We start from the raw sequence: 22493 nt of genomic DNA on the forward strand, positions 1-22493 counted from the left end.
ACCTTGTCAGATGTAAGTGAGAGATATGTGTCCCACCTGTCGTCGAAACATTTTTATTTGCAAGTATTCACCGAAATGTAATCCTAAACCAGTTTTCTCATTTCAGATAAAAAGAAAAATAAAATATATATTTTAATAGAATTTTTTAAATATATATTATATGTGATATGTTTGCTCTTATCGTAACCATTCGAAGATATTGCTCTAATAGCTATTGAATGTTTCTATAGTTTATATGACTCGTCTAATATATTTTTTTCTTTAAGCAATTTAAAATACGCATTAAAGTACACATTCCGAACAACAGAAGCATTAAACTACTTGCATTCCAAACAACAGAAACATTAAATTACTCCATTCCAAACAACAGAAGCATTAAATTACTCGCATTCCGAACAACAGAAGCATTAAATTACTCGCATTCCAAACAACAGAAACATTAAATTACTCCATTCCAAACAACAGAAGCATTAAATCACTCGCATTCCAAACAACAGAAGCATTAAATTACTCGCATTCCAAACAACAGAAGCATTAAATTACTCCCATTCCAAACAACAGAAGCATTAAATTACTCGCATTCCAAGCAACAGAAGCATTAAATTACTCCATTCCAAACAACAGAAGCATTAAATTACTCGCATTCCAAACAACAGAAGCATTAAATTACTCGCATTCCAAACAACAGAAGCATTAAATTACTCGCATTCCAAACAACAGAAGCATTAAATTACTCGCATTCCAAACAACAGAAGCATTAAATTACTCGCATTCCAAACAACAGAAGCATTAAATTACTCGCATTCCAAACAACAGAAGCATTAAATTACTCGCATTCCAAACAACAGAAGCATTAAATTACTCGCATTCCAAACAACAGAAGCATTAAATTACTCGCATTCCAAACAACAGAAGCATTAAATTACTCGCATTCCAAACAACAGAAGCATTAAATTACTCGCATTCCAAACAACAGAAGCATTAAATTACTCGCATTCCAAACAACAGAAGCATTAAATTACTCGCATTCCAAACAACAGAAGCATTAAATTACTCGCATTCCAAACAACAGAAGCATTAAATTACTCGCATTCCAAACAACAGAAGCATTAAATTACTCGCATTCCAAACAACAGAAGCATTAAATTACTCGCATTCCAAACAACAGAAGCATTAAATTACTCGCATTCCAAACAACAGAAGCATTAAATTACTCGCATTCCAAACAACAGAAGCATTAAATTACTCGCATTCCAAACAACAGAAGCATTAAATTACTCGCATTCCAAACAACAGAAGCATTAAATTACTCGCATTCCAAACAACAGAAGCATTAAATTACTCGCATTCCAAACAACAGAAGCATTAAATTACTCGCATTCCAAACAACAGAAGCATTAAATTACTCGCATTCCAAACAACAGAAGCATTAAATTACTCGCATTCCAAACAACAGAAGCATTAAATTACTCGCATTCCAAACAACAGAAGCATTAAATTACTCGCATTCCAAACAACAGAAGCATTAAATTACTCGCATTCCAAACAACAGAAGCATTAAATTACTCGCATTCCAAACAACAGAAGCATTAAATTACTCGCATTCCGAACAACAGAAGCATTAAATTACTCGCATTCCAAACAACAGAAACATTAAATTACTCCATTCCAAACAACAGAAGCATTAAATCACTCGCATTTCAAACAACAGAAGCATTAAAACATAATTCAAACAATTGAAATATTAAAGCACTGGCATTTCAAACAGATGCATTAAATGTTCTATTACATTGTTGAGAGTAAATGTTCATCAATAGTTTAAGTTATTGAGCTCTTCGATGTTGTGAATTATTGAATGTTCCAATGTGCTCTGAGTGTGTGTGATATTTCATGCAATGACAGAATAAGTGAGAGATTATAGTGAATAAATTGAATAGTTAAGTTCACTGATTTTCTGGAAGGCTATAAGCTTTAATATTGTTTTAATTATTGAGCATTACAATATTTTCGAATAAATGGATACTTTCTACAATGGAAATTGCATCAGATTAATACTCTAAAGTTTGATTTTGGAAGAGAAAATCTGAATAGTTTGAATGAATATGCTGGATGTTCCTTTTTGTGGTTTACAAAACCATTATGAATGGCTAGTTATGATTTTTATGTTACTGGTGCGTAGTTATTTATGGTTAAATATTCCTCCAACAATTAAATAATCAACGATCCATTAGTTCTCTGGTGAATTCTTCAACAATTTTGATCATTCCTATAATTTCGGATGAACCAAATAATTTAACACCGAATGAATGAATTGGATTAGATTAATGAAATAAGACAACACACTTGGGCGATCCGCCAGCGGTGATGGTCTCCCAGAGGACTTTCTATGATAAACTGGCTTCTGTTTAGATGTTAAACACGTGAAACCCGGAACACGTGGTGGTAAGGAGCGTACCCACGACCAACTGTCAGTAGTTTTATCCACTAGGCTTTGATTGAAAGGGTGCCTAATGACAGTGCTAATAGCATATTTAAATAATTTCGAGTGAGTACGTACTGTACATCCATGCACAAGCATACAATAACGATAAGCAGCTAGAAAATTGATGTTTATGAATTATTTGACCATTGTAATCTCTTCAAAAGTAAGGCATGTTATTCTCCATTTCAACAAAGAAAAACATAAAATAATCATTACAGATATCTCTTCTCTGTGCTCTTTTATGACATTAGGAAACTTTATAAACAACAAACATTAGTAACTTGGTAAGCCATCATGGGAGTAAGAAGAATTCTAGCGTGGAGTTATGAGATGACTCTAAGGAGAAATAATACTACTGAAGGCAATCAAATACTACAGCAGTAATAACAGCAAACGTTTGATTCTTAGTTTCATTAATAATCCCAGGCATGTTTCTAAAACTATTTTCTACATCCTATAATTTTCTGTATCGTCCTGCCAACGACCATTTAATTAATTTTACTTATTTTAATAATACCAATAATATAATAGTAATTATCGTTAGAGAATTCAGCGTAGGAAACTCGACGTAACTTTTATTTTAAAGTTTTAGAAAGATATATTTCAGAAATTCATGAAATTTGTAATATTAGGGGAGGACTTTTACAATATCAATCTGGATATGCAATTCTATCGCATTGGGAATATATCAAGTGAATTACAAATGTTATTTTCAAGAGTGATTCATGAGCGAATGAAAATCAACAAGGATAAATAATCCACTTTACAAATAATATTTAGATTTAGAATTTTTTAAAAATAATTTACATAAAGTTTGGGCTTTTTTTTAAAGAAAAAAAAAGGGGTGAAGATTCAATTTTATATATTCATTTTTCATATACTGTATATAAGTATAATAAATGAAAGGAGGAAAGATAAGTCGTCTCTGCTGCTATAAAAAAAATAAAAGAAGGAGAGGATAAAAGAACAGACCTTACAGAAAAATATATGACAGTCGAGAAAATTCAGAAATAAAAATAAAAATAAAAAAAGAAGGAAAGAACTCTTTGTAAACTATTGAATGTCTAGAGCATAAACAGTATAAAATTGTAGTAAAAATTCCAAACGTAAACATTGTTTCATGTAATAAATATTTACATAATGATACTAGGATAAGTATAATGATAATAACCTGTTCTTATGAGAGAAAACTAGACATTTGTCATAGTCTTTCATAACAATTTCGTTTATATACATATATATATTGAATACAGTTTTAGATGATATTCCCGATGATCGTTTATGGTTGTAAACAACTCATTCTTCTCGATTGTTAGAAAACAAGACATTTGTGTCGTTGCTAGTTTCATTGGAAACATTTTTCAAAATATTTCCCTGCTAACGGGATTATTATTTTTAAGTTATTATCCTCTTGTGTAATTATGTTTTAGGATTATAAATAAAGAGATGTTTATTTTCGACCGCATTCGCACGATAAACTTTTATAATGTGATAAAGCTTAATGCCTTTAAGTACAGTACATTACGATAATCTTTGAGGAAGAAAAATTTTCTTGTTATTTTTCTTCTAATTATTTTTATTATCTATCATTTCTGAAGATAAAAATTACCCTTTATGGCATGAAGTTTTCAGTTTTATAAAAGAGCGACGATTGTGTTTCGATCGTTATAAGGTAAATTTTGTCTTCTTTACGACGTGCATTTCTATTGTTTTTCGTGTTTTTAAAACGATCGAGTCGAGTTTAATAATAAATAAATTATATTATACTCCAAATTTTTCTCCAATAACTCCTTAATTATATTTTATATACTTCTATAAGAATTCATTGAGACTTTCCTTCCTTACAGCTACTATCTATAACCATCCCTCCATATATATATAAACAACCTGGAGGCAAGAAAATATTCTTACACTCCTTATTTTGACAAGAATAACAACATATTCGATCTATCACATCGTCTAGCAAGTGAAATCTGTGATATGACAAGAGACTTTCTAAAAATTGTACAAGACAAGAAGAAAAGTATCAGAGTATTATAAACATATCCAATTTCAACAGTAGATCATGATAAAATCTAAAAGGATATTGTTTAATATTTTTAATAGTGTATTACTCTATCGAACACGGTGTTTAAATTGGAACAGTACAAGATATTGTTATGATAACGTTGGGAGGAGGGTATATCTACAGAGATATGAGACAAAAAAACGAAATTGAATCACATCAAGCTTAACAACTATCTCTTAAGAAAGAAGATATATTACATAGGGCATGCGCTTTTTTCTTCTCAATCTGCAGAAGTAAGACGTCGAATTGAATCTGACCTAAACGGTGTAATCTCTTCCAGACATCGTCCAATTGAACCACACCAAACACTACACACCAAGTTTTTAGTCCCGTACAATGGTCTTTGTTAAACTAGAAAACACAAACCACAACAGGGAATACAAGACTTATTTTAAGAGAAAAATGCCAAACCAATCCTATAAAAAAATTTTTTTTCCTCCATTTTTTAAAAGAATTATTTAAAAAAAAATAAATGTAAACAATTGTTTAAATATAATTTTTTTTTTTATTATTATTATTCCAACACACTATGATATGTTGGGATAAATAATTTATTGATATTCATTCCCAAAATTCACACATTCATTCTTTCTCCTATTGTATTTTCTTATATTCTTTTACATTATTCTCTTAAAAAAACTGTACATAAACAAGAAAAATAATAGTAAATTATTATACAAAAATTCTCTTTTTTAATATTCTACATATTCATTATTCACAGGAGAATGATTTATAGAAAAAAAAACAATTTAATTTATAAATTAAGAAAAGGTCTTTCTACTCATATACAATTAGCTACTATATATATATATATATGTTGTATTGTTAATAAATTAAATTTTTTTTCTCTTTCTCTATATATATATATTCATATTTTGTAGAAATAAAGAATAATTAAATGTAAATATGAATTAAGGCAACCTTTATATAAAAATTCCTCATTGCCCATCGTCATCCTAATCATCAACGATAAACCTTTACATGATTTAACATGTAAACATTTTACTGTAGAGTTTTCAAGTATAGAAAGACTTAAGAGAAGGCCACTCTTTTTTGTGACAGTCGATTAATTAATTTACTGCAGAATATTTATTTTTTAAATAATTATATTTTAAAGTAATAAAAATTAATTAAAATATACAGAGGAGGATGAGGAAAAGAATTGTTTTCTCTTCTTTTTCTGTTAAAAAAAAAACAAATAAATTTTAACAATATAAATCGACTAAAATGTCGACTGTTTTAACAACATTTCTGCTGAAATTTAAAACATCGATATTGATCTAAAATTGGATTTCAATATTGAATTTGTACATTACAAACTGGAGATATTAACCGTAAACATATTTATTGTTTTTATTTAATTGTTCAGGTAACGTTCATTAACGTTTAAATCTATATACATAACATGAAATATGATAGTTAACGTTGTAATATCAGCTTCACATGTTGGAATATCTTTTATTTATTTTCTTAAATCACTGATAACGATTCTTGTTCATTTTCTTAATATATATATATATATATATATATATATATATTTTTGTTTATATTAAATAGATAAAAAATCGAACCAGTCTCTGAAAAAACTATAAATTCTTTAAAAAAAAAAATTCATGATTATGGTCACATAAGCGTGCAGTTCCTTGCTTTATCTCTTAATTCTTCTTTCAGGTCTATTTTGCTTTTGTATTTTCTCTTCATCAAGCTTCGATGACGTTGTACAGTTACGTGATTTTTATTTAGTTTTCCCAGAGATGCTAAAGCAATTACTTCGAAGGCATCTTTGACTGTTTTTCCACAATGTTTTGTTGTTGTTTCCACATATGTCGTTGCACTTATCTGCCTAGATGCTGCTAATGCCTGGAATAACAAGAAGAATTGTTAAAAAAAAAAAAGGCTAAGAAAATTGAAATTTCAATAGAAGAAAATCAAAAGAACAAAGGAAATTTCATGAGTAAAGTCTAATTTTGTTTACAGGAAAGTCGAATAATTTTTATTTGTTTTTTTAGATCGTTCCTTATATGTAAACTTTAAAATAAAAAAACAATTTCGAAAGGATTATAGAAGAATTAAAGTCCTTTCTTATTTCAAAGGATTATGTAGTATTAAAGAATTATCCTCTTGAATCCTCTCCCTTATTCATCAGTATTGATCACCCCCAAAGTTCTTAATTTATCGAAACAAAAAAAAGGGTGGGGAAGATAAATGTCGTGATATTAGTGACATATTTTTATTTTTTATTTTTTTAATTTAATTTTCTTTTTCAAATTGTATGAAAAATCAAATTTAATGTTGGTTTTTCATACGTTTTCCTATATGAGAAACCGCCAAATCGTTTGAAAAATGTTTCATGTTGTGCCACGGAGCTACCTTTAAAATATGTCAGAGTAGGAAGTAAAACTCAAACCCATACTCATGAATAATTCTAAGGTTTTTTTTTTCACTTCTTATCTACAGTTTCTTCTTTCTTCTTATGAATTATTATCAGGTATAATTTAGCCAAGGTTTTGAGGGAGGGGGAAGAAGAAGAAGAAGAAGGAGGAGGATGAGGAGGAAGAGGAGGAGGAGGAGGTGGAAAAATACATTTCTTCTAAATGCTACACAACGTTAAATTTATCTCGAGTTTTGCAGAGTCAGAAAATTTCAGAAAATTCATGAAGTAACAATCCATTTTGTGAGATAAGTGAAGTATAAATAGCGTTATAATTAATTTTTCGATAAGATCAAGATAACTGGTAAAGATATTTAAATTTTCTGTAAGTTAAAAAAAAAATTAAGACGTGTATTATTATATATTATACATTCAATATAATTGATTAATTATCAATTATCTGTCGACCTTTAACACAGATTTTAATAAGTTTAAGTATAATATATACTGTATCTAACCGAAGAAAACGTTATTTATCATCTTCAATTGTGGATTCTATTTAATAAATTTAATATCTTTTCTTCTTAACAAAAACTTCTATCATATCTTCGAATAATTTTGTATTTATTTAAAGAAATAATAATTTTAAAAAACATTTTATAATATTAAATTTCGTATACTAATGTTTACTTATATTCTTTCCTCACTCTTCCTACACTTGAGTTAAGTTCAACCCCCTAATATATCAAAACTTTTCTCTTATAAATTTTATATATATATCCTATTAATTTCTAGCTATTTTTATAATATATTTTCTTTTTTTTTTATATTGTAACTAAATACTATACACTCCCAAAGGATAGATAAAAAGAAAAAGGGGGGTTGAAAAAGCGCAGCATCTATCCACTTTATCAAGTTGTCATCAGAGTACAAATCACTTTAACAACTTCTGCCTGCTCGTTAATAGAATTTAGAAACTTCCAGTGAAAACTCGATCCTAAACAACGGCGTAACAGAAGATTAGATAATTTATTTCCATTTACGTTACCCTTTCGGAGATTTCTGAGATTATACTCAAAATCGTGACACCTCCATCAATCAAAAGCGATTTAAACTTCTACCGGAGTTATCCATGACGTGTGAACTAACCGCTAAATAAATTAAAAGAGAAAATTTCTAAAATATTTACCTTTTTAAAACATTTTATATTATATAATTTTAACAAATCTATCGAAAGTTTCAAACATTTAATACACGCGATACGTTAAATTGTTAAATTTACTAGTGGTATTATTACTTGAATAATCTTAAAAATTTTCAACCTTCTAAAGTAACTAACAGCAAATTTTACAACAGGAGGAAATACTATTGATTATACAGGGGTAAAAAGTTGATTTCTATTATTACTTCTATTATTATTTTCCCCTCGTTATATAAAGATTACAAAACGTATCTTATGAGATAAATTGAATACACGCTTAATGCCAATTATTTTATGCTTTTTTTTCCGGTGTTTATTTAGATTTAAACAGCATAAAATGCTTTAAAAAAGTAATTTTTTAGTCGCGTTGTATTAACGAAAGTTAAGGCATTTTAAAAATTGACATACGTTCGCGACGTTGATTGGTTGAAATTGAGAAATTAAGTATAAAGCGCGACGTGATTTGTTGAAATGTTTTTGTAATCTTTGAAGTGATTTTTTCATCTATTATGACGTATTTTTCTTGCGAAAACACTGAAAAATTTCGCATAATTTTAATCTCTATTCTTCTCGTACATCGCGGGGGTTAATTTATGTAATTGAATATAAAGTAAATAAAGTTTCAGGAAGTAAACAGAAAAATAAATAATTTAGAAACATTTTTATCATATATTATTTATTTAAGTTTAACAAATTTATATTTCTCACCTTTAGAAATATATTTTACAACTTTAAAACGTTTTTTTTTTTTAATATAAAGAAGTGCAAATTTTGAATAAAGAAAGTAAATAAATAAATAAGGAACTGATGAAAAAGAAATGTATAATGAGAAACAAAGCAATAGAAACTTACAGATAGAATAAAATATTACTTATATTTAATTTTAATTTTAAGTTACTTTCATATTGTTATAAGAAAACTTGGTATATGTTATTCAAATAAAGGAAATTTAAGTAAATATTTAAACTGTTATTTGAATATATTCAATTTGTTGCTGTTTAGTTTCCTATCAGCTAACATAATATTGACAGGAATTACATGGATACCATGAATGAAAAATAAAAGTAAGAGTTTAATATACAATATACAAACATCGTCACAATACCAGGCTGCAATTTTTTAATCATATTTTTAATTTTTTCGATTTAAAATATATGCTATCCACCTGAAATTACTAAGTTATCGACCCTGTAGATCATACTTTTCCTTTAACAATAGAGTCATCTACCTGACACCCTTTAGAGGAACACGTTATCCCCCCTCTATCTTCTCACACCTTTGACCTTTAACTATCAAAATTTAACAGAATTAATACCTTTAATACGAAAACCTCTCTGCAAAATTTCATATATTTTCGACAAAAGGCACGGGAGTTATAATGCTTCAAATTGGGTGAACCCTCCAAAATTTGTTTCTATTAGGTCGTGTTTCAGGGTCTGTACAGTTGAAATAATGTGAAACTGTTGTGGGGTAATTGCTATAATCTCCGTCTGTTATATGTAACAGTAGAGTAAGTAAAAGGGTGTTATAAATCAACGAAATTCTAATCATTACGAGATAAAATCGTTCCTTCCTACTTTTCGTCCACCCTTGCAACATTATGCTTACTAAAATCACATTCCTTTGCAAAGGAGCATTTTCACGAATTTATTATATTCAATTTACCATTTCAACTCATGAACTTAAGTCAAGATACGTCTTCTTAGCAGTAGGATCATTTTCCAAACGTATTTTGGATAAGAAAGATAAATTCGGATAAGGATATTGTAAGCCAAATGGCCAGAGTAGAATATTGATATTATTGGCTTCGGGCCAATTGGACGAATTTATGTTCAGATTATGGGTGTGTTTGGGCCGTTATCGTACTGAAATATGGACGATCAACTCATAATGTTATAAGCAATCAATGCATATATCTTCCAAGTTATAGTGATGTGGTCGTAACTTATTACCCAATGAAAATATTACTGTAAGTGTTCGGAACTTTACCAAATTTATTTGTTATTTCACTTATTTCTTATGATTATAAGAAATCTATTTGTATATATATCCAGATTTTCTAAAAATTTGTAAATGCTAATAACGTTTATTCTGTCCCCACTCGAGATAGAACACGTAACTTCCTCTATCTCCCCACTCTCTTGACCTTTAAACACGAAAATTTAACAGTATAAATCACTCTAACGTATAAACCACCTTGCAAAATTTCAGAAATTTTCGACCAAGGGCATATGAGTTATTAAGGTTTAAAGTGGGTGAATAAAAGTCGTTACCCCCACACACACTAACATCCATACGTATAGAAAAAAAACCAACATGTATGATGCAACAGCTACTTCAAGACGTGAGGATTATGCTACGTTTAATGGTTTATAAACATCAATGGATTCTAACAAATACATCTGAAGTACCCATAATCCAAGTTTCCCATTGTACTGTATGGGTAAGCGCAGACCATAATAAAACAGTTTAAACATTTTATGTTATGTTCATAACAAGAATTTATGCATTACCCATTTTATTGGTGCATGCAAAATCTATTCTTTTGCAACGTAGAAACTAAAATTTATCGCTTTAGCTAGTAACGTTGAAAGTTTTGACTGATATTGTATGTCAATATGTGTAAACACACTGAAAGATATGGTCTGTCCTTTCTCTTGTATTAAACTTTAATGTATTTTCTGTGTTCACAGTTATTCAATATGCGATATCATTGTACATGAAACAAGAAAAAAATGTTATTGGTATCAAGGATTAGAAAAATTTCCATGTTGCATCATAAGAATCATGATTAAATTTCGAAATTCTACGTGTTTAAAGCATAGATAACTTTCAAGGACTGTCATTTAATTCAATACAGGAATTCTTCTAATTACTGTTACTAGATTTTTGCATAAAACTTTTATATTAAAATCCTTTAAAAAATTCGACTTTTGTAAGTGAATAAATTGAATTTATACGAAAGACTTCATTCCGCTTGAAAACTATCGTATATAAGAAAAATCCCTGCAGAGAAATTGCATCTATACACGAAACACATGTAAAAAAAAAACCGTAATAACTTCATTGTTAGCTGCCAAAATCTCGTTTTTTTCCACCCTTATTTCTCCATAATCATTAGATTATACTTCCCTATTAATTTTCTTGTTAGGAAGTACAAGAAAAGGCAATTCAGTTCTCTTTATCTTGTCTTTTCGTGTTTACCAGATGATATTATTAGATCCAAATCAATGAAATTCTCTATGACGTTAAAGTAAATTGTTTAGTTTTCTAAGAAAAATCGAAAAATATTTAAATAAATATTGAATAAAATACATTTTAATGAGAACTTTATACAGATTTCTTAAAGAATTTGCTGAAAATTTACGTATAAGATCAGGATTAGTAACTCCTCATGTAGTTGCTCGTAGTTAACAGTTACTTTGACTAGATATTTTTATTTAAATGTTGTAAAATTTTACGTAAAGATAGATAAATTTCCATAATATTAATTAACTTAAAAATTAAATACAGTGTCACAATTAAGGAGGAACACAAAGAGATTTTGACAACACGCAACTAACGAGTAAATATCCACCGATTAATGACAATGATTGTCACTGATACACCCGTAAAATTGATCAACGTTGTCTCAGATGATAGACTATGTTTACAGAAATTTCTATATTAAACTTTCTCATATATTTATGTTAGCTGATACGATCGATAAAAGAACAAGTGTCTGTATCCGTATCCACGATATTGATTTTAAAAGAACACACACACACACATACACATACTCCCCCCTCAATTTCTCTTATAAATCATTTATTACGTTATTTTTCTTAAAAGAATGATGGTTTATACAATTATATAAATGGTATTTAAGTAAAATTAAATGGAAAATTTAATAAATTTAATATATAATTAAACTTAACGGAAGTTTATGTAAGAATGGGAAAACAATAGCTAGAGAGAGATGGATGCAGAAGAGGAAATTCTTGAGGTAAATATGTCGTGTCTTACCTGTTCGGAAGTGACAGGTGTTTTCTTCAATTTGGACAGATTACGAAGAACATCTGTGTCGTTCCTTAAATCACTCTGGCAACCACAAAGTATTACGGGAATGTTTGGACAGTGCTGTCTAATTTCGGGATACCACTGTAAAAGATTCAATTATAATTATAAATGAAATTCGACGATTGTTCAGGAGTGAGAATAAACAATTCCATTTAGAAAAATCTCAGCTCTAATTCACAATATATTATATAGGGGAGGGTATAAAAAAAAGTAGGTATACAGTAGCAATTTACAATCTAGTAAACACAAGGGGGAGGAGGTATAAAGAAATGTGGAAAAATCGTTTATTTCTAAGCGTAAACAAAAGAGAAAAGGTAATAATAATGAGTGCCAAACGTCTGTGTTTATCAGATACGCAATTGTATTCTCTCCCCCTCCTTCCCTATATATTATAATTAATAATCGGTATCATTATGTTCTCTTCGGTAAAATCCTTATACTCTACTAATTAGTCACATAATCTTAGTTAAAGCATACTTTGAACATTATGCTTACTAAAATCACATTCCTTTGCAAAGGAGCATTTTCACGAATTTATTATATTCAATTTACCATTTCAACTCATGAACTTAAGTCNCTATAAAAAATAACACATGATATAAGCTTTCAAATATTACACATTATAAAAAATAGCAAAAATTACACATTATAACACCTTTCAAAAATAAAACATTATTAATACTTTTAAAAATAACACATTATAAAAACTTTCAAAAATAACACATTATAAAACCTTTTAAAAATAACACATTATTAAACTTTTAAAAAATAATAGAAAATTACACGTATACTTACACAAACCTCGATATAACGCCCCTGCAAATAGAGTCACCATCGTAAAGCGCCAATAAATTTGGCATTGCAGCCTTTTTACTACCCCGATTTTACGAATTATCTCATTTTATTCGATTATTTTACCCAATTCTTCTATTGTTTACGTTCGTATATACGTGTTACAATACATTTTCACGAAGAAAATTACAAGAACCTCCGTATAATCCTCACCTTTAGAGTAATGGCTGCTTTTTTAAGCTAGTAATTCTTGTAATTTCGATTAAAAGCCGAATATAAGTAGCCTCACCCCTCTCAATTATCGTTTTAAACACAGATAACCCGCAGGTAATACATCATTGTGGTGTTTTCAAGAGTTAATTGAACACCTCTTTATAGCAAATATTTTATGAATAATATTTGAACGAATGATTAAGAACTAAAGTTTTAATATTCTCTACTATTTTATCTTAAATGTAAATTATTAATACTCAATCAAACATTATTAAATTATTAATAACTTCCATATTTAAACTAGATTTCCTTTCAGCGATTTACTTATTAATACTTTCATCTATCTAACTTAAAAGTTAATTGGATTAGAATATTTTATTTATCAAATATTACATTTAAATAAATTATTAAATGTATGAGACTATATAACTGATGAAACTTATTATTTATCACAGGCAAAACACAGCTTAAATTAATTAATAATTTTAACCAGAATGTGTTAAACTAAAGGAGAAAAAGTAATTATATTAAATGGAAGAAAAAGTTCATCATTAAACTAATTATTTTTAAGTAAAATACACCTTTGCTAATTGATCTGGTAAATGGTAAATATGAAAAGATTTACTTCATAATACGGTAATAGTAATTAAGATCTGGTGCTATTATTTAATATAGTTGCGGAGATAAAACAGATTTCAATTAAACAGTCATTATCAATAATTTATTTAATAGCTTTTCTGTACTTTATAAAGATGTAACCAATGGAAAGACAGTAATTATATTCATGTACTTACCTGAAATTATAGGTTAAACAAAGGAAAATGTATATTCTCTAGAGTTAGAAAATTCAATTAATTCAAAAGTTCAATTCAGCTTCTGTATAAACTTGATATTACAAATGACCTCTACCCCATTGATCTTTAACTACTAAAATTTAATAACATCAATGGCTCGTACATGAATACTTGCTAAGTTTTAAAGGTTCTTGATTCACTCAGTGTTGATATATACACTCCTAAACACCAAAATTTAATAGCACCAATGCCCCATATATAGATATAAATTAGCTAAGTTTCAAGTGTTTGTTTCATTTAATGAGATATAATGCAAAACAGATGCTGACATGCAATATCTTTAGTTATTCTTAATTACTATGATGAAGAGTACTTAGCACTTTTCATTACTAGTAGAAGCAATCAACTGCTTATAACTCTGTTAGGTATAACTAGATGATTACTTCTACTAGTGAAAGAAGTTTTTATCAGTAATAAAACTTTTCCTAGATTAAAGAAAGTTTAGTTTGATTAAGAATCCCAACTGGATCCAAACTTTCTTCAAGTCCAATAATCTCAACCGTACTAACCCTCTTTAGTTGTTTACTATCACTTGTATCTGAGAATAAGAAGGCAAAGAAATAAAGTGATGAGTTAAGTAAATAACAATTTTCTCATCTGTAAATAAATCTTAACTCTGTTTTTATTAATGTCTGAATCTTTTAAATATTAATAACAAGAATTGTTATATTTGCATAAACTTCTTTCAATAGCATTAAAATTGCTAAAGTAAGCATATATTCAACAATTCCAGGAAGGAACTATTATATAAATGAACAATATAAGCATTACAGATTGGTAAAAAAAAGTATATTAAGGAATAAATTCCATACTTCATCATAACAAAGCAGAAATGCTCTAATAATGATGACATCTCTAGCAATCTATACAAAGATCTGCAGACTAATTTTTATATGTGGAATGTAAGATTTTTACATAAGAAACTCATCCTTTATATTTGTACTATAAATACCTTCCTATTAAATTAAAAAGAAGAAAAAATTTCAGTCAAAATCAATCGTCTAAAAATAAAATGTAACTTCGGCATTGAATTTCCTATCCTGTCCTCCCATGGGAAAATCTGACTATTGTCCATTAAATTTAAGAAAATTGTTACAAAGAGCTTTAAAGTGAAAAGAAGAAAATAAGTAAAGAGGGAACAACCTCCTCCAATTGAACAGAATTCAATACCAAACATTATTTTTACAAAAATATATCTGAATTAAGATTTATAGTACTTAACTTCTTCCAAATAATTCCTCTATCCTCTAAGGAATTTTAAAATAAAAGACAGCGTGGAAGAAGATATAAAAGAAAAAAAAAAAAACAGGTTAGAGAATAGATTGAGAAGCCAAAAACAAAATTACCTTCCTTTGTTTATTGACTACTAAACCGTTTTCCGAACAGACACCTTTTAAATTGCATTGGTTCGCAGGTAACAAATCAATATAGGATACTGTTGGAATAATTCATGAATTTTAAGGGTTTTATATAAATAAAACAAGACAAATAAAAGAATTTAATTAAAATTTATAACCTTAAGGTCTATCAAAATAAGGTATGATGTATATCATTTATTGTATATTATCTAGGCATGAATAGGGAGAGTATGTAAAAACCATAAATTGTTAATGTCAGATATCTTAGTATCATTTATATAGCATGGGAGTTAGTTCTAGCTCTCTATTCATGGTATATAAATATCTAGAACTTTGGAAAATATATTAAAATTTACTGTTATATTAACATGTTAAAATTCTCTTCAACCAGCATCTTAAGTGAATTAGATAATTTATTTCCATTTACGTTACCCTTTCGGAGATTTCTGAGATTATACTCAAAATCGTGACACCTCCATCAATCAAAAGCGATTTAAACTTCTACCGGAGTTATCCATGACGTGTGAACTAACCGCTAAATAAATTAAAAGAGAAAATTTCTAAAATATTTACCTTTTTAAAACATTTTATATTATATAATTTTAACAAATCTATCGAAAGTTTCAAACATTTAATACACGCGATACGTTAAATTGTTAAATTTACTAGTGGTATTATTACTTGAATAATCTTAAAAATTTTCAACCTTCTAAAGTAACTAACAGCAAATTTTACAACAGGAAGAAATACTATTGATTATACAGGGGTAAAAAGTTGATTTCTATTATTACTTCTATTATTATTTTCCCCTCGTTATATAAAGATTACAAAACGTATCTTATGAGATAAATTGAATACACGCTTAATGCCAATTATTTTATGCTTTTTTTTCCGGTGTTTATTTAGATTTAAACAGCATAAAATGCTTTAAAAAAGTAATTTTTTAGTCGCGTTGTATTAACGAAAGTTAAGGCATTTTAAAAATTGACATACGTTCGCGACGTTGATTGGTTGAAATTGAGAAATTAAGTATAAAGCGCGACGTGATTTGTTGAAATGTTTTTGTAATCTTTGAAGTGATTTTTTCATCTATTATGACGTATTTTTCTTGCGAAAACACTGAAAAATTTCGCATAATTTTAATCTCTATTCTTCTCGTACATCGCGGGGGTTAATTTATGTAATTGAATATAAAGTAAATAAAGTTTCAGGAAGTAAACAGAAAAATAAATAATTTAGAAACATTTTTATCATATNTTACTTCTTAATTTAATTAGTAAAATTTCTAAAGTTTTTATCTATTTTCTTCAAAATTAATATTATTTTTATGAACATTTTCCACTATGCAAACACACCCTAGGCATTCCCTGTTTTTTGGAAGCCCCAAAATTGGATAAGATAAAGGAATTTTATCATTTTAACTGTAGAATTATGTACAGATTTATTAGTTCATGTTGTAAAATTGTTTACAAGAGCCACAATCTTCTTTGTCTGAAAGCCCATATCTTAATCCACCATTGTTTTTCTTTTATTAAACTATTCTAATGTAAATTTTATCTGAAATATAAACGTTTAAATAGGAATCATTTTGAATTTCAATAGAAGAATTAATCATATCAATAGAGAAATAAACGTTTTTTCTTTTTTTTTTTCTTAAGCACCAATGCGAATATGAAATGATAAAAGATGAAAGGTATTCAAGTATTCCACAACTGAATTGCAAAGTTTAGGAATTTCAATTGTTTTCTTTACCTTCTTTTATCTATTTTGATGTTTTTTAGTTTAGTCTACAACGATACCTTTAGGTATAGAAATTGGAATACCAGTCACTTTCCAATCGGACTTTCCATCATTAACTAAAGTGGTAGATCTGTGGATACAATAAACTGAATGGGTTTACGTCAGAAACTTTTAACAGTCCCACTCCGTCTTTTGTAAATCTACTCGTTCCAGATAGTTTCCGAGATTGAGAAAAATAAAATTAATGCTCTACCCAGAGAGAGAGAGAGAGAAGTGTTTTGCTGCCTTCATCATTGTCTAGAACACGATTTTTTTCTTTTTCAACAATAATTACTTCACGCGTGGACTAGTTCCGAGTGGTGCAGCATCAGAAGAGAAAGTAAATTCTTCTTTTAAGTGAGCGTGTACTAAAAGTAAAGTAAAAGCATTATTACTAGAGTAGTTTCTTACCTTATTCACGATATTTTCTAATGAATTTGGACAAGGAATCTGAAAACACAGCAGTAACACTCTAGCATCTTGATAAGTTAAAGGTCGGACTTTGTCGTAAGCAGAAGCACCTACAAAAAAAAAAAGGGAGATAATCAGCAAAATATGAAGTAAAAAACTTGTTTATTGTTGAGGATATTTTAAAGGATTTACATAAAAGCTTTAAAATTGCAAACAATAGCCATAAAACTCCTTCCTGCGTATGATTGGATGAACAATAAAACCACCGAGCCAATGGTTGTACAGAATGTATACAAGTGAAGGAACAATCGAGCTTCCAATTTGCAGTTGGTTTCCTATTTCTCTCGAGAGACTCATCTCAAAGGAAGTGGTTCCTAACCAGAACCGGAAGTCGATCATTTCCATATTCGGATATGTGACAATCTACGACCCTTGTTTCTAACGTTGTATAGATAGTAGGTTGTTAAAACCAGCGTATATAATAAAATTTCACTTTAATGTATACTCTCTCTCTGGCTTCTCCCTTAATTAAATTTAATTTAATAACGTATCATTAAAATAAAAATATTATTCGTTAATAAAAAAAAATGAATTTTAATGATAATAGATGGCGTGATAAGTAAATTTTTTTTTAATGTCAAAATTCATCACGTGAATTGACGGCCATGTTTAATTTTTTTATAACGGAAAATTATCTTGTTTTCTTGTTTTGAGATGAAAAATCAATTAATTTTTTACGTTTTTTTTACATTTAAATGGTATTTATAACGATTTTTTAATTTAATCGGTGTTTTTTTTCTAAATTAAATATTTAATTTATCTCTTTTTAATCCTTCTACTACAACTTTCTAATACTTTTTAATACTGTAAAACCTGTGTAAGCCGGAATCGGGCTTTATCAGGTTTTTTTCCGGTTTAAACAGGTAATTTTAAGGCAGTTTTCCTTCCTTTCTTTTGTATAGATTTTGCTGCTTTTTAAGCAAATTCTCCTTTAAAATAAACTCGAAATAGCTTACCTGAAGTATCCCAAATTGTAAAGTTGATACGATAATCGTTGACTTCGTACGTAGTCGTGTAAACTCTAAAATCAGTAGGAGTATATACCTTTAAATGTAAAATATACAAAAACAAATCAGTGTTTTTAAATTAAGTTTATTCTAATACTTAGCAGATTACTTAATTAATTATTTACATACAAGATTGACTAAAAGTCTGTTAACCATTCAGTAATTTAATATTTACAGCGGTTAACTGATTTTTGGGCCACCCTGAAATCCTAGTTTAATATACAAATGACACTCGCAAATATATTTGTTAGTAAATAAAAGGGTTATCTAACTTATGGAACGTCGTTTGTATTGTTTTTTATATACACACGAAAGAAGCTTATACAGTACATTTTATTAACGTAAGAATAAAGAATAAACACTGTATAATGTATAAAGAATGTTGTTAAGTTTATAATGGAGAACGTCAGTTGTGTAATTAATCTGTACTTGTCCTATAATTTCGTATGGATAGAAACGTTTACATTTGTTGCTAGAGAACAATAGTCTCATCAGTTCTCCATTGATTTCATTCAATTTTCATTATCTTTACTTTATAAATCGATTATTAGAAGTGTTATTAAAAGAAGATTTTTCAAATTCTTTACTACTTAAATTTGAAATTTTGTATACAGAATAACAGAGCATCAGTCAAGTTTTATTCAATATATATTTAATTAAAGCACTGAATAATTCTTTAACACAAATTCTTGTTTACAAGACGAGTCTTTCGACCTTTTCGTAAAAATTTCATGCATATTTTCTCTTTATTAACACCCCGTTTATAAGTGTTTGTTTGCTTGTACTGATAACACTAAGCTGTGTCGGTAAATAAGAATATAATTAATAGAAATTGTGATTTTTTTTTATTGGTTCTATGCTTGGTTTTTCGTTCGATAGGATAAGAGTGGATGCCTACAGGGACGTCATTCTATGGGGAAACTGGCCTCCCCCTATTAAGGCGAAGAAAACCCGGAAAAATTCCACGTGGTTAGTCAGGCGCGAACTGGCCACCAACTACTAGTGTTATGTGGTTTATACACTAGACGTCTAGTGTGGCAAACTGGCACGAAACAATTAAAACTGTATAGCAAACAGTAATTCATCCATCGCGTAACTAAACTACAGTTTACAATTGATAAAAATTGTAATAGACATTGAAGTTGAAAGCACGAAAAGTGTCTTGTCTGTCTGCTCGTAGATAAGAGAAATTTTATGTTTAGCGACACGCTAATTCAGATGATAGACTAATGATAATAGTAAGAGGATTTTACTGTGTTACATATTTTATAAAATTAAATTTTAATATAATTAAGTCGTTTTACCAATTAGTTAAAAGATTTCGAGACGAAAATTGTACTGAAATGATTACGATTACTTTGAATTTACAGTGGAGTTTGTCCATTGTTATTTCCACTTTACTCTTAACTTTTAGTAATTGTTACCAGAGATTTGTAATAGCTCCTACCTTGATTATAAAGATTTGTTTCAATTATCTAATGCTTATAATTTTACAAAAGTTTTAAATTATTTCCACAAACTTAAAATTATGACAAAATTAATTACGCTTTTAATTCTTAATACAAAACAATATTTTTATCTACAAATAATTAAGCCATTTTATTCTCTTACGAAAGTAAATTGTCAAATTTTAATGACAAAATTCTCCTTAATAACAATAACACAATATAAACAAACAAATGCTTCATAATATATTCGTTACAGAAGGTTTATGGACACGTTTATTCGATAGATTATTAAAGATAATTGATTATAACTTAATAAAAATGAGAAAAGAAAATCTTTTCTTTAAATAAAATATTATATTATTAATTATTTTAAATAGCATAAAGTTTAATTTTAAGGGAGAAATGAGGTTTTAACAAGTAAAATCTTAAACTCGAGATACGACACAACACCACCACCCCCTCTATCTCCCCTTCTCCTTGACCTTTAACCACTAAAATTTAATAGCATCAATGGTCCTAATACATGAACCACCACACAAAATTTCAGAGATTTTCGACAAAAGAAACAGGAGTTATTAAGCTTCAAATAGGGTGAACAAGATCGTGCCCTCACATATAGAAACCCCCCATTTCACAACGTATGAAGGTACCCTGAGTCCAAAAATGTAGAAATATTGTAGGGCCATACTTTCTCTGTTGTATAAAAAAAGAAAGGAAAGATGTTTCAGATTAAATATCAGTCTGTACTGAATAGAAAACTCCGCATATTAACCTACTTAATTGAAAAATATTTATAAGAAATTTTCTACATAATTGATTAGCTAACAGAGAAAGTTTTGACCCTATTAAATGTCGAACAGATGCGTCATCATACAGTTCGTTACATCGGAAGATATACAATGATAAATTGTATTTTGCTCTTATGTATGGCATTAAAACTCCTTATATCCCATTAAACTATTGATCAATCCCTATAATAAGTATGAATATCCATTTTAATATAAACTTTATATGTAATATATCTACGTATATACTCTTATTGTTAACATTTATAAACTTTATTCAATTTGCAAATTTTAATTCCAACTTAGTTCGAGTACAATTGTCATTTTAGGAGTGGCCATCGACCGTAAATCTCAAAATTCGTTGGACCATGTAAAAGCAGTTACTGCTCCTACATTGCTAAAGGCATTTTAGCTTAATCTAGAGTTATAAATTACATAAACACATTGTATAGTTTCAGGTAAAATTTAATAAACTTCATTTATAGAAATGAATTTAAATATTTCGTAGGGATTTAAAGCAAAATAACTAGAATAGCTTAAATAAATAATAAACAAACATCATCTGTTACTTTCAGGTTTATAATAAAATTTAAAAAAAAACGAGTTGCATGACTTTCCAGGCAATAATGTTAAAATTGTGCATGTTGCTATCTGCTACTAGGTTTTATTTTTAATATATTTCAATATTAATTGTTATAAAATAGCAAAAAGGTTAATTTTAAGGGTAATTAAGTCAGAAACCTACACGAGATATGACACACGACTTTCCCCTCTCTATCTTCCCACCCGCTTGACCTTTAACCACCAAAATTTAACAACATCAATGCCCCTAATACACAAACCTCCTTGCAAAATTTCAGAAATTTTTGACGAAAGGAACAGAAGTTATTAAGCTTTAAACTGGGTTTAGTAACAAGAGGAAGATTTTAAAGACTTCATAAGCCAACGACTACTTACATAGTAATACTACAGAAGATTGATTTCCGATGAATATCACATACAACACGAGTTTAACGCTCCAAATTATCTTTACAGTTGTATATTAAAACAGAAGAGTAATTAAATTAGAACAAATTTTGTAAATTTGTGTATAGTAAGAAATTATTTGAACAAAGTTTCCATTTGAGTGAATGAATGGTGCTGCTGTTCATTGTACCCAACAGAAGGAAAAAAAAAAAAAACTTTAACCTCAAAGCGTGTTTAGTTACTGTATTGTAAAACGATACCAGACATTTCCTGCCACAACAGGTGGTGATTTTTAGGAGATTTTACAATCTAATCATGCTAAATATAAAGCAAAAAGTTTAGATATTTATTTTTTCCTGTGTTTTATTTCTTTTTTAAAAGGGTGGTGTGGTTCATTCGTTTACACGTGGGTGATGTTATAAAGGAAATTTGTCCTTAATTAGGTGTTACTATCGTGAAAAAAACAGCCTGATAGTGAGGTGCGAACCCACGACTACTGGAGAAAACCACAGAACTTTTTATAATTATACTATAGAGCAAGATTGTTTAAGTATAAGTTCGTCCCCCTTCCACTCAAGTAGGTACGAAGTAATTAATGTAAATGACTCCTTACGATTTCAAGAGTTACAAATCAATAAA

The 22493-nt window shown here is 28.5% G+C and overlaps 1 protein-coding gene across 5 annotated transcripts in view; it reads right to left on the reverse strand.

Annotated features, from left to right (window-relative positions):
- Positions 1-5058: 5058 nt before the first annotated feature.
- The window catches only part of LOC111624093 (rho-related GTP-binding protein RhoE-like), a 55501-nt gene continuing 38066 nt past the window's right edge, over positions 5059-22493 (reverse strand). For 3 of the 5 annotated variants that reach the window (XM_023366875.1, XM_023366873.1, XM_023366874.1), the window contains exons 3-6: positions 18605-18692; positions 17589-17698; positions 12128-12262; positions 5059-6410 (exon numbers count right to left, since the gene is read on the reverse strand). In XM_023366875.1, the coding sequence (XP_023222643.1) occupies positions 6174-6410; positions 12128-12262; positions 17589-17698; positions 18605-18692 (570 nt within the window). In that variant the 3' untranslated portion in view covers positions 5059-6173. Of the gene's footprint in view, positions 6411-12127; positions 12263-17588; positions 17699-18604; positions 18693-18784; positions 18999-22493 lie in introns of those variants that run through there. The other 2 variants (XM_023366876.1, XM_023366871.1) reach the window with 2 other exon arrangements.

The sequence above is a fragment of the Centruroides sculpturatus genome, unplaced genomic scaffold (genome assembly GCF_000671375.1).
Source record: "Centruroides sculpturatus isolate CEXI.00-Female unplaced genomic scaffold, Cexi_2.0 scaffold298, whole genome shotgun sequence".
Taxonomy (NCBI): domain Eukaryota; kingdom Metazoa; phylum Arthropoda; class Arachnida; order Scorpiones; family Buthidae; genus Centruroides; species Centruroides sculpturatus.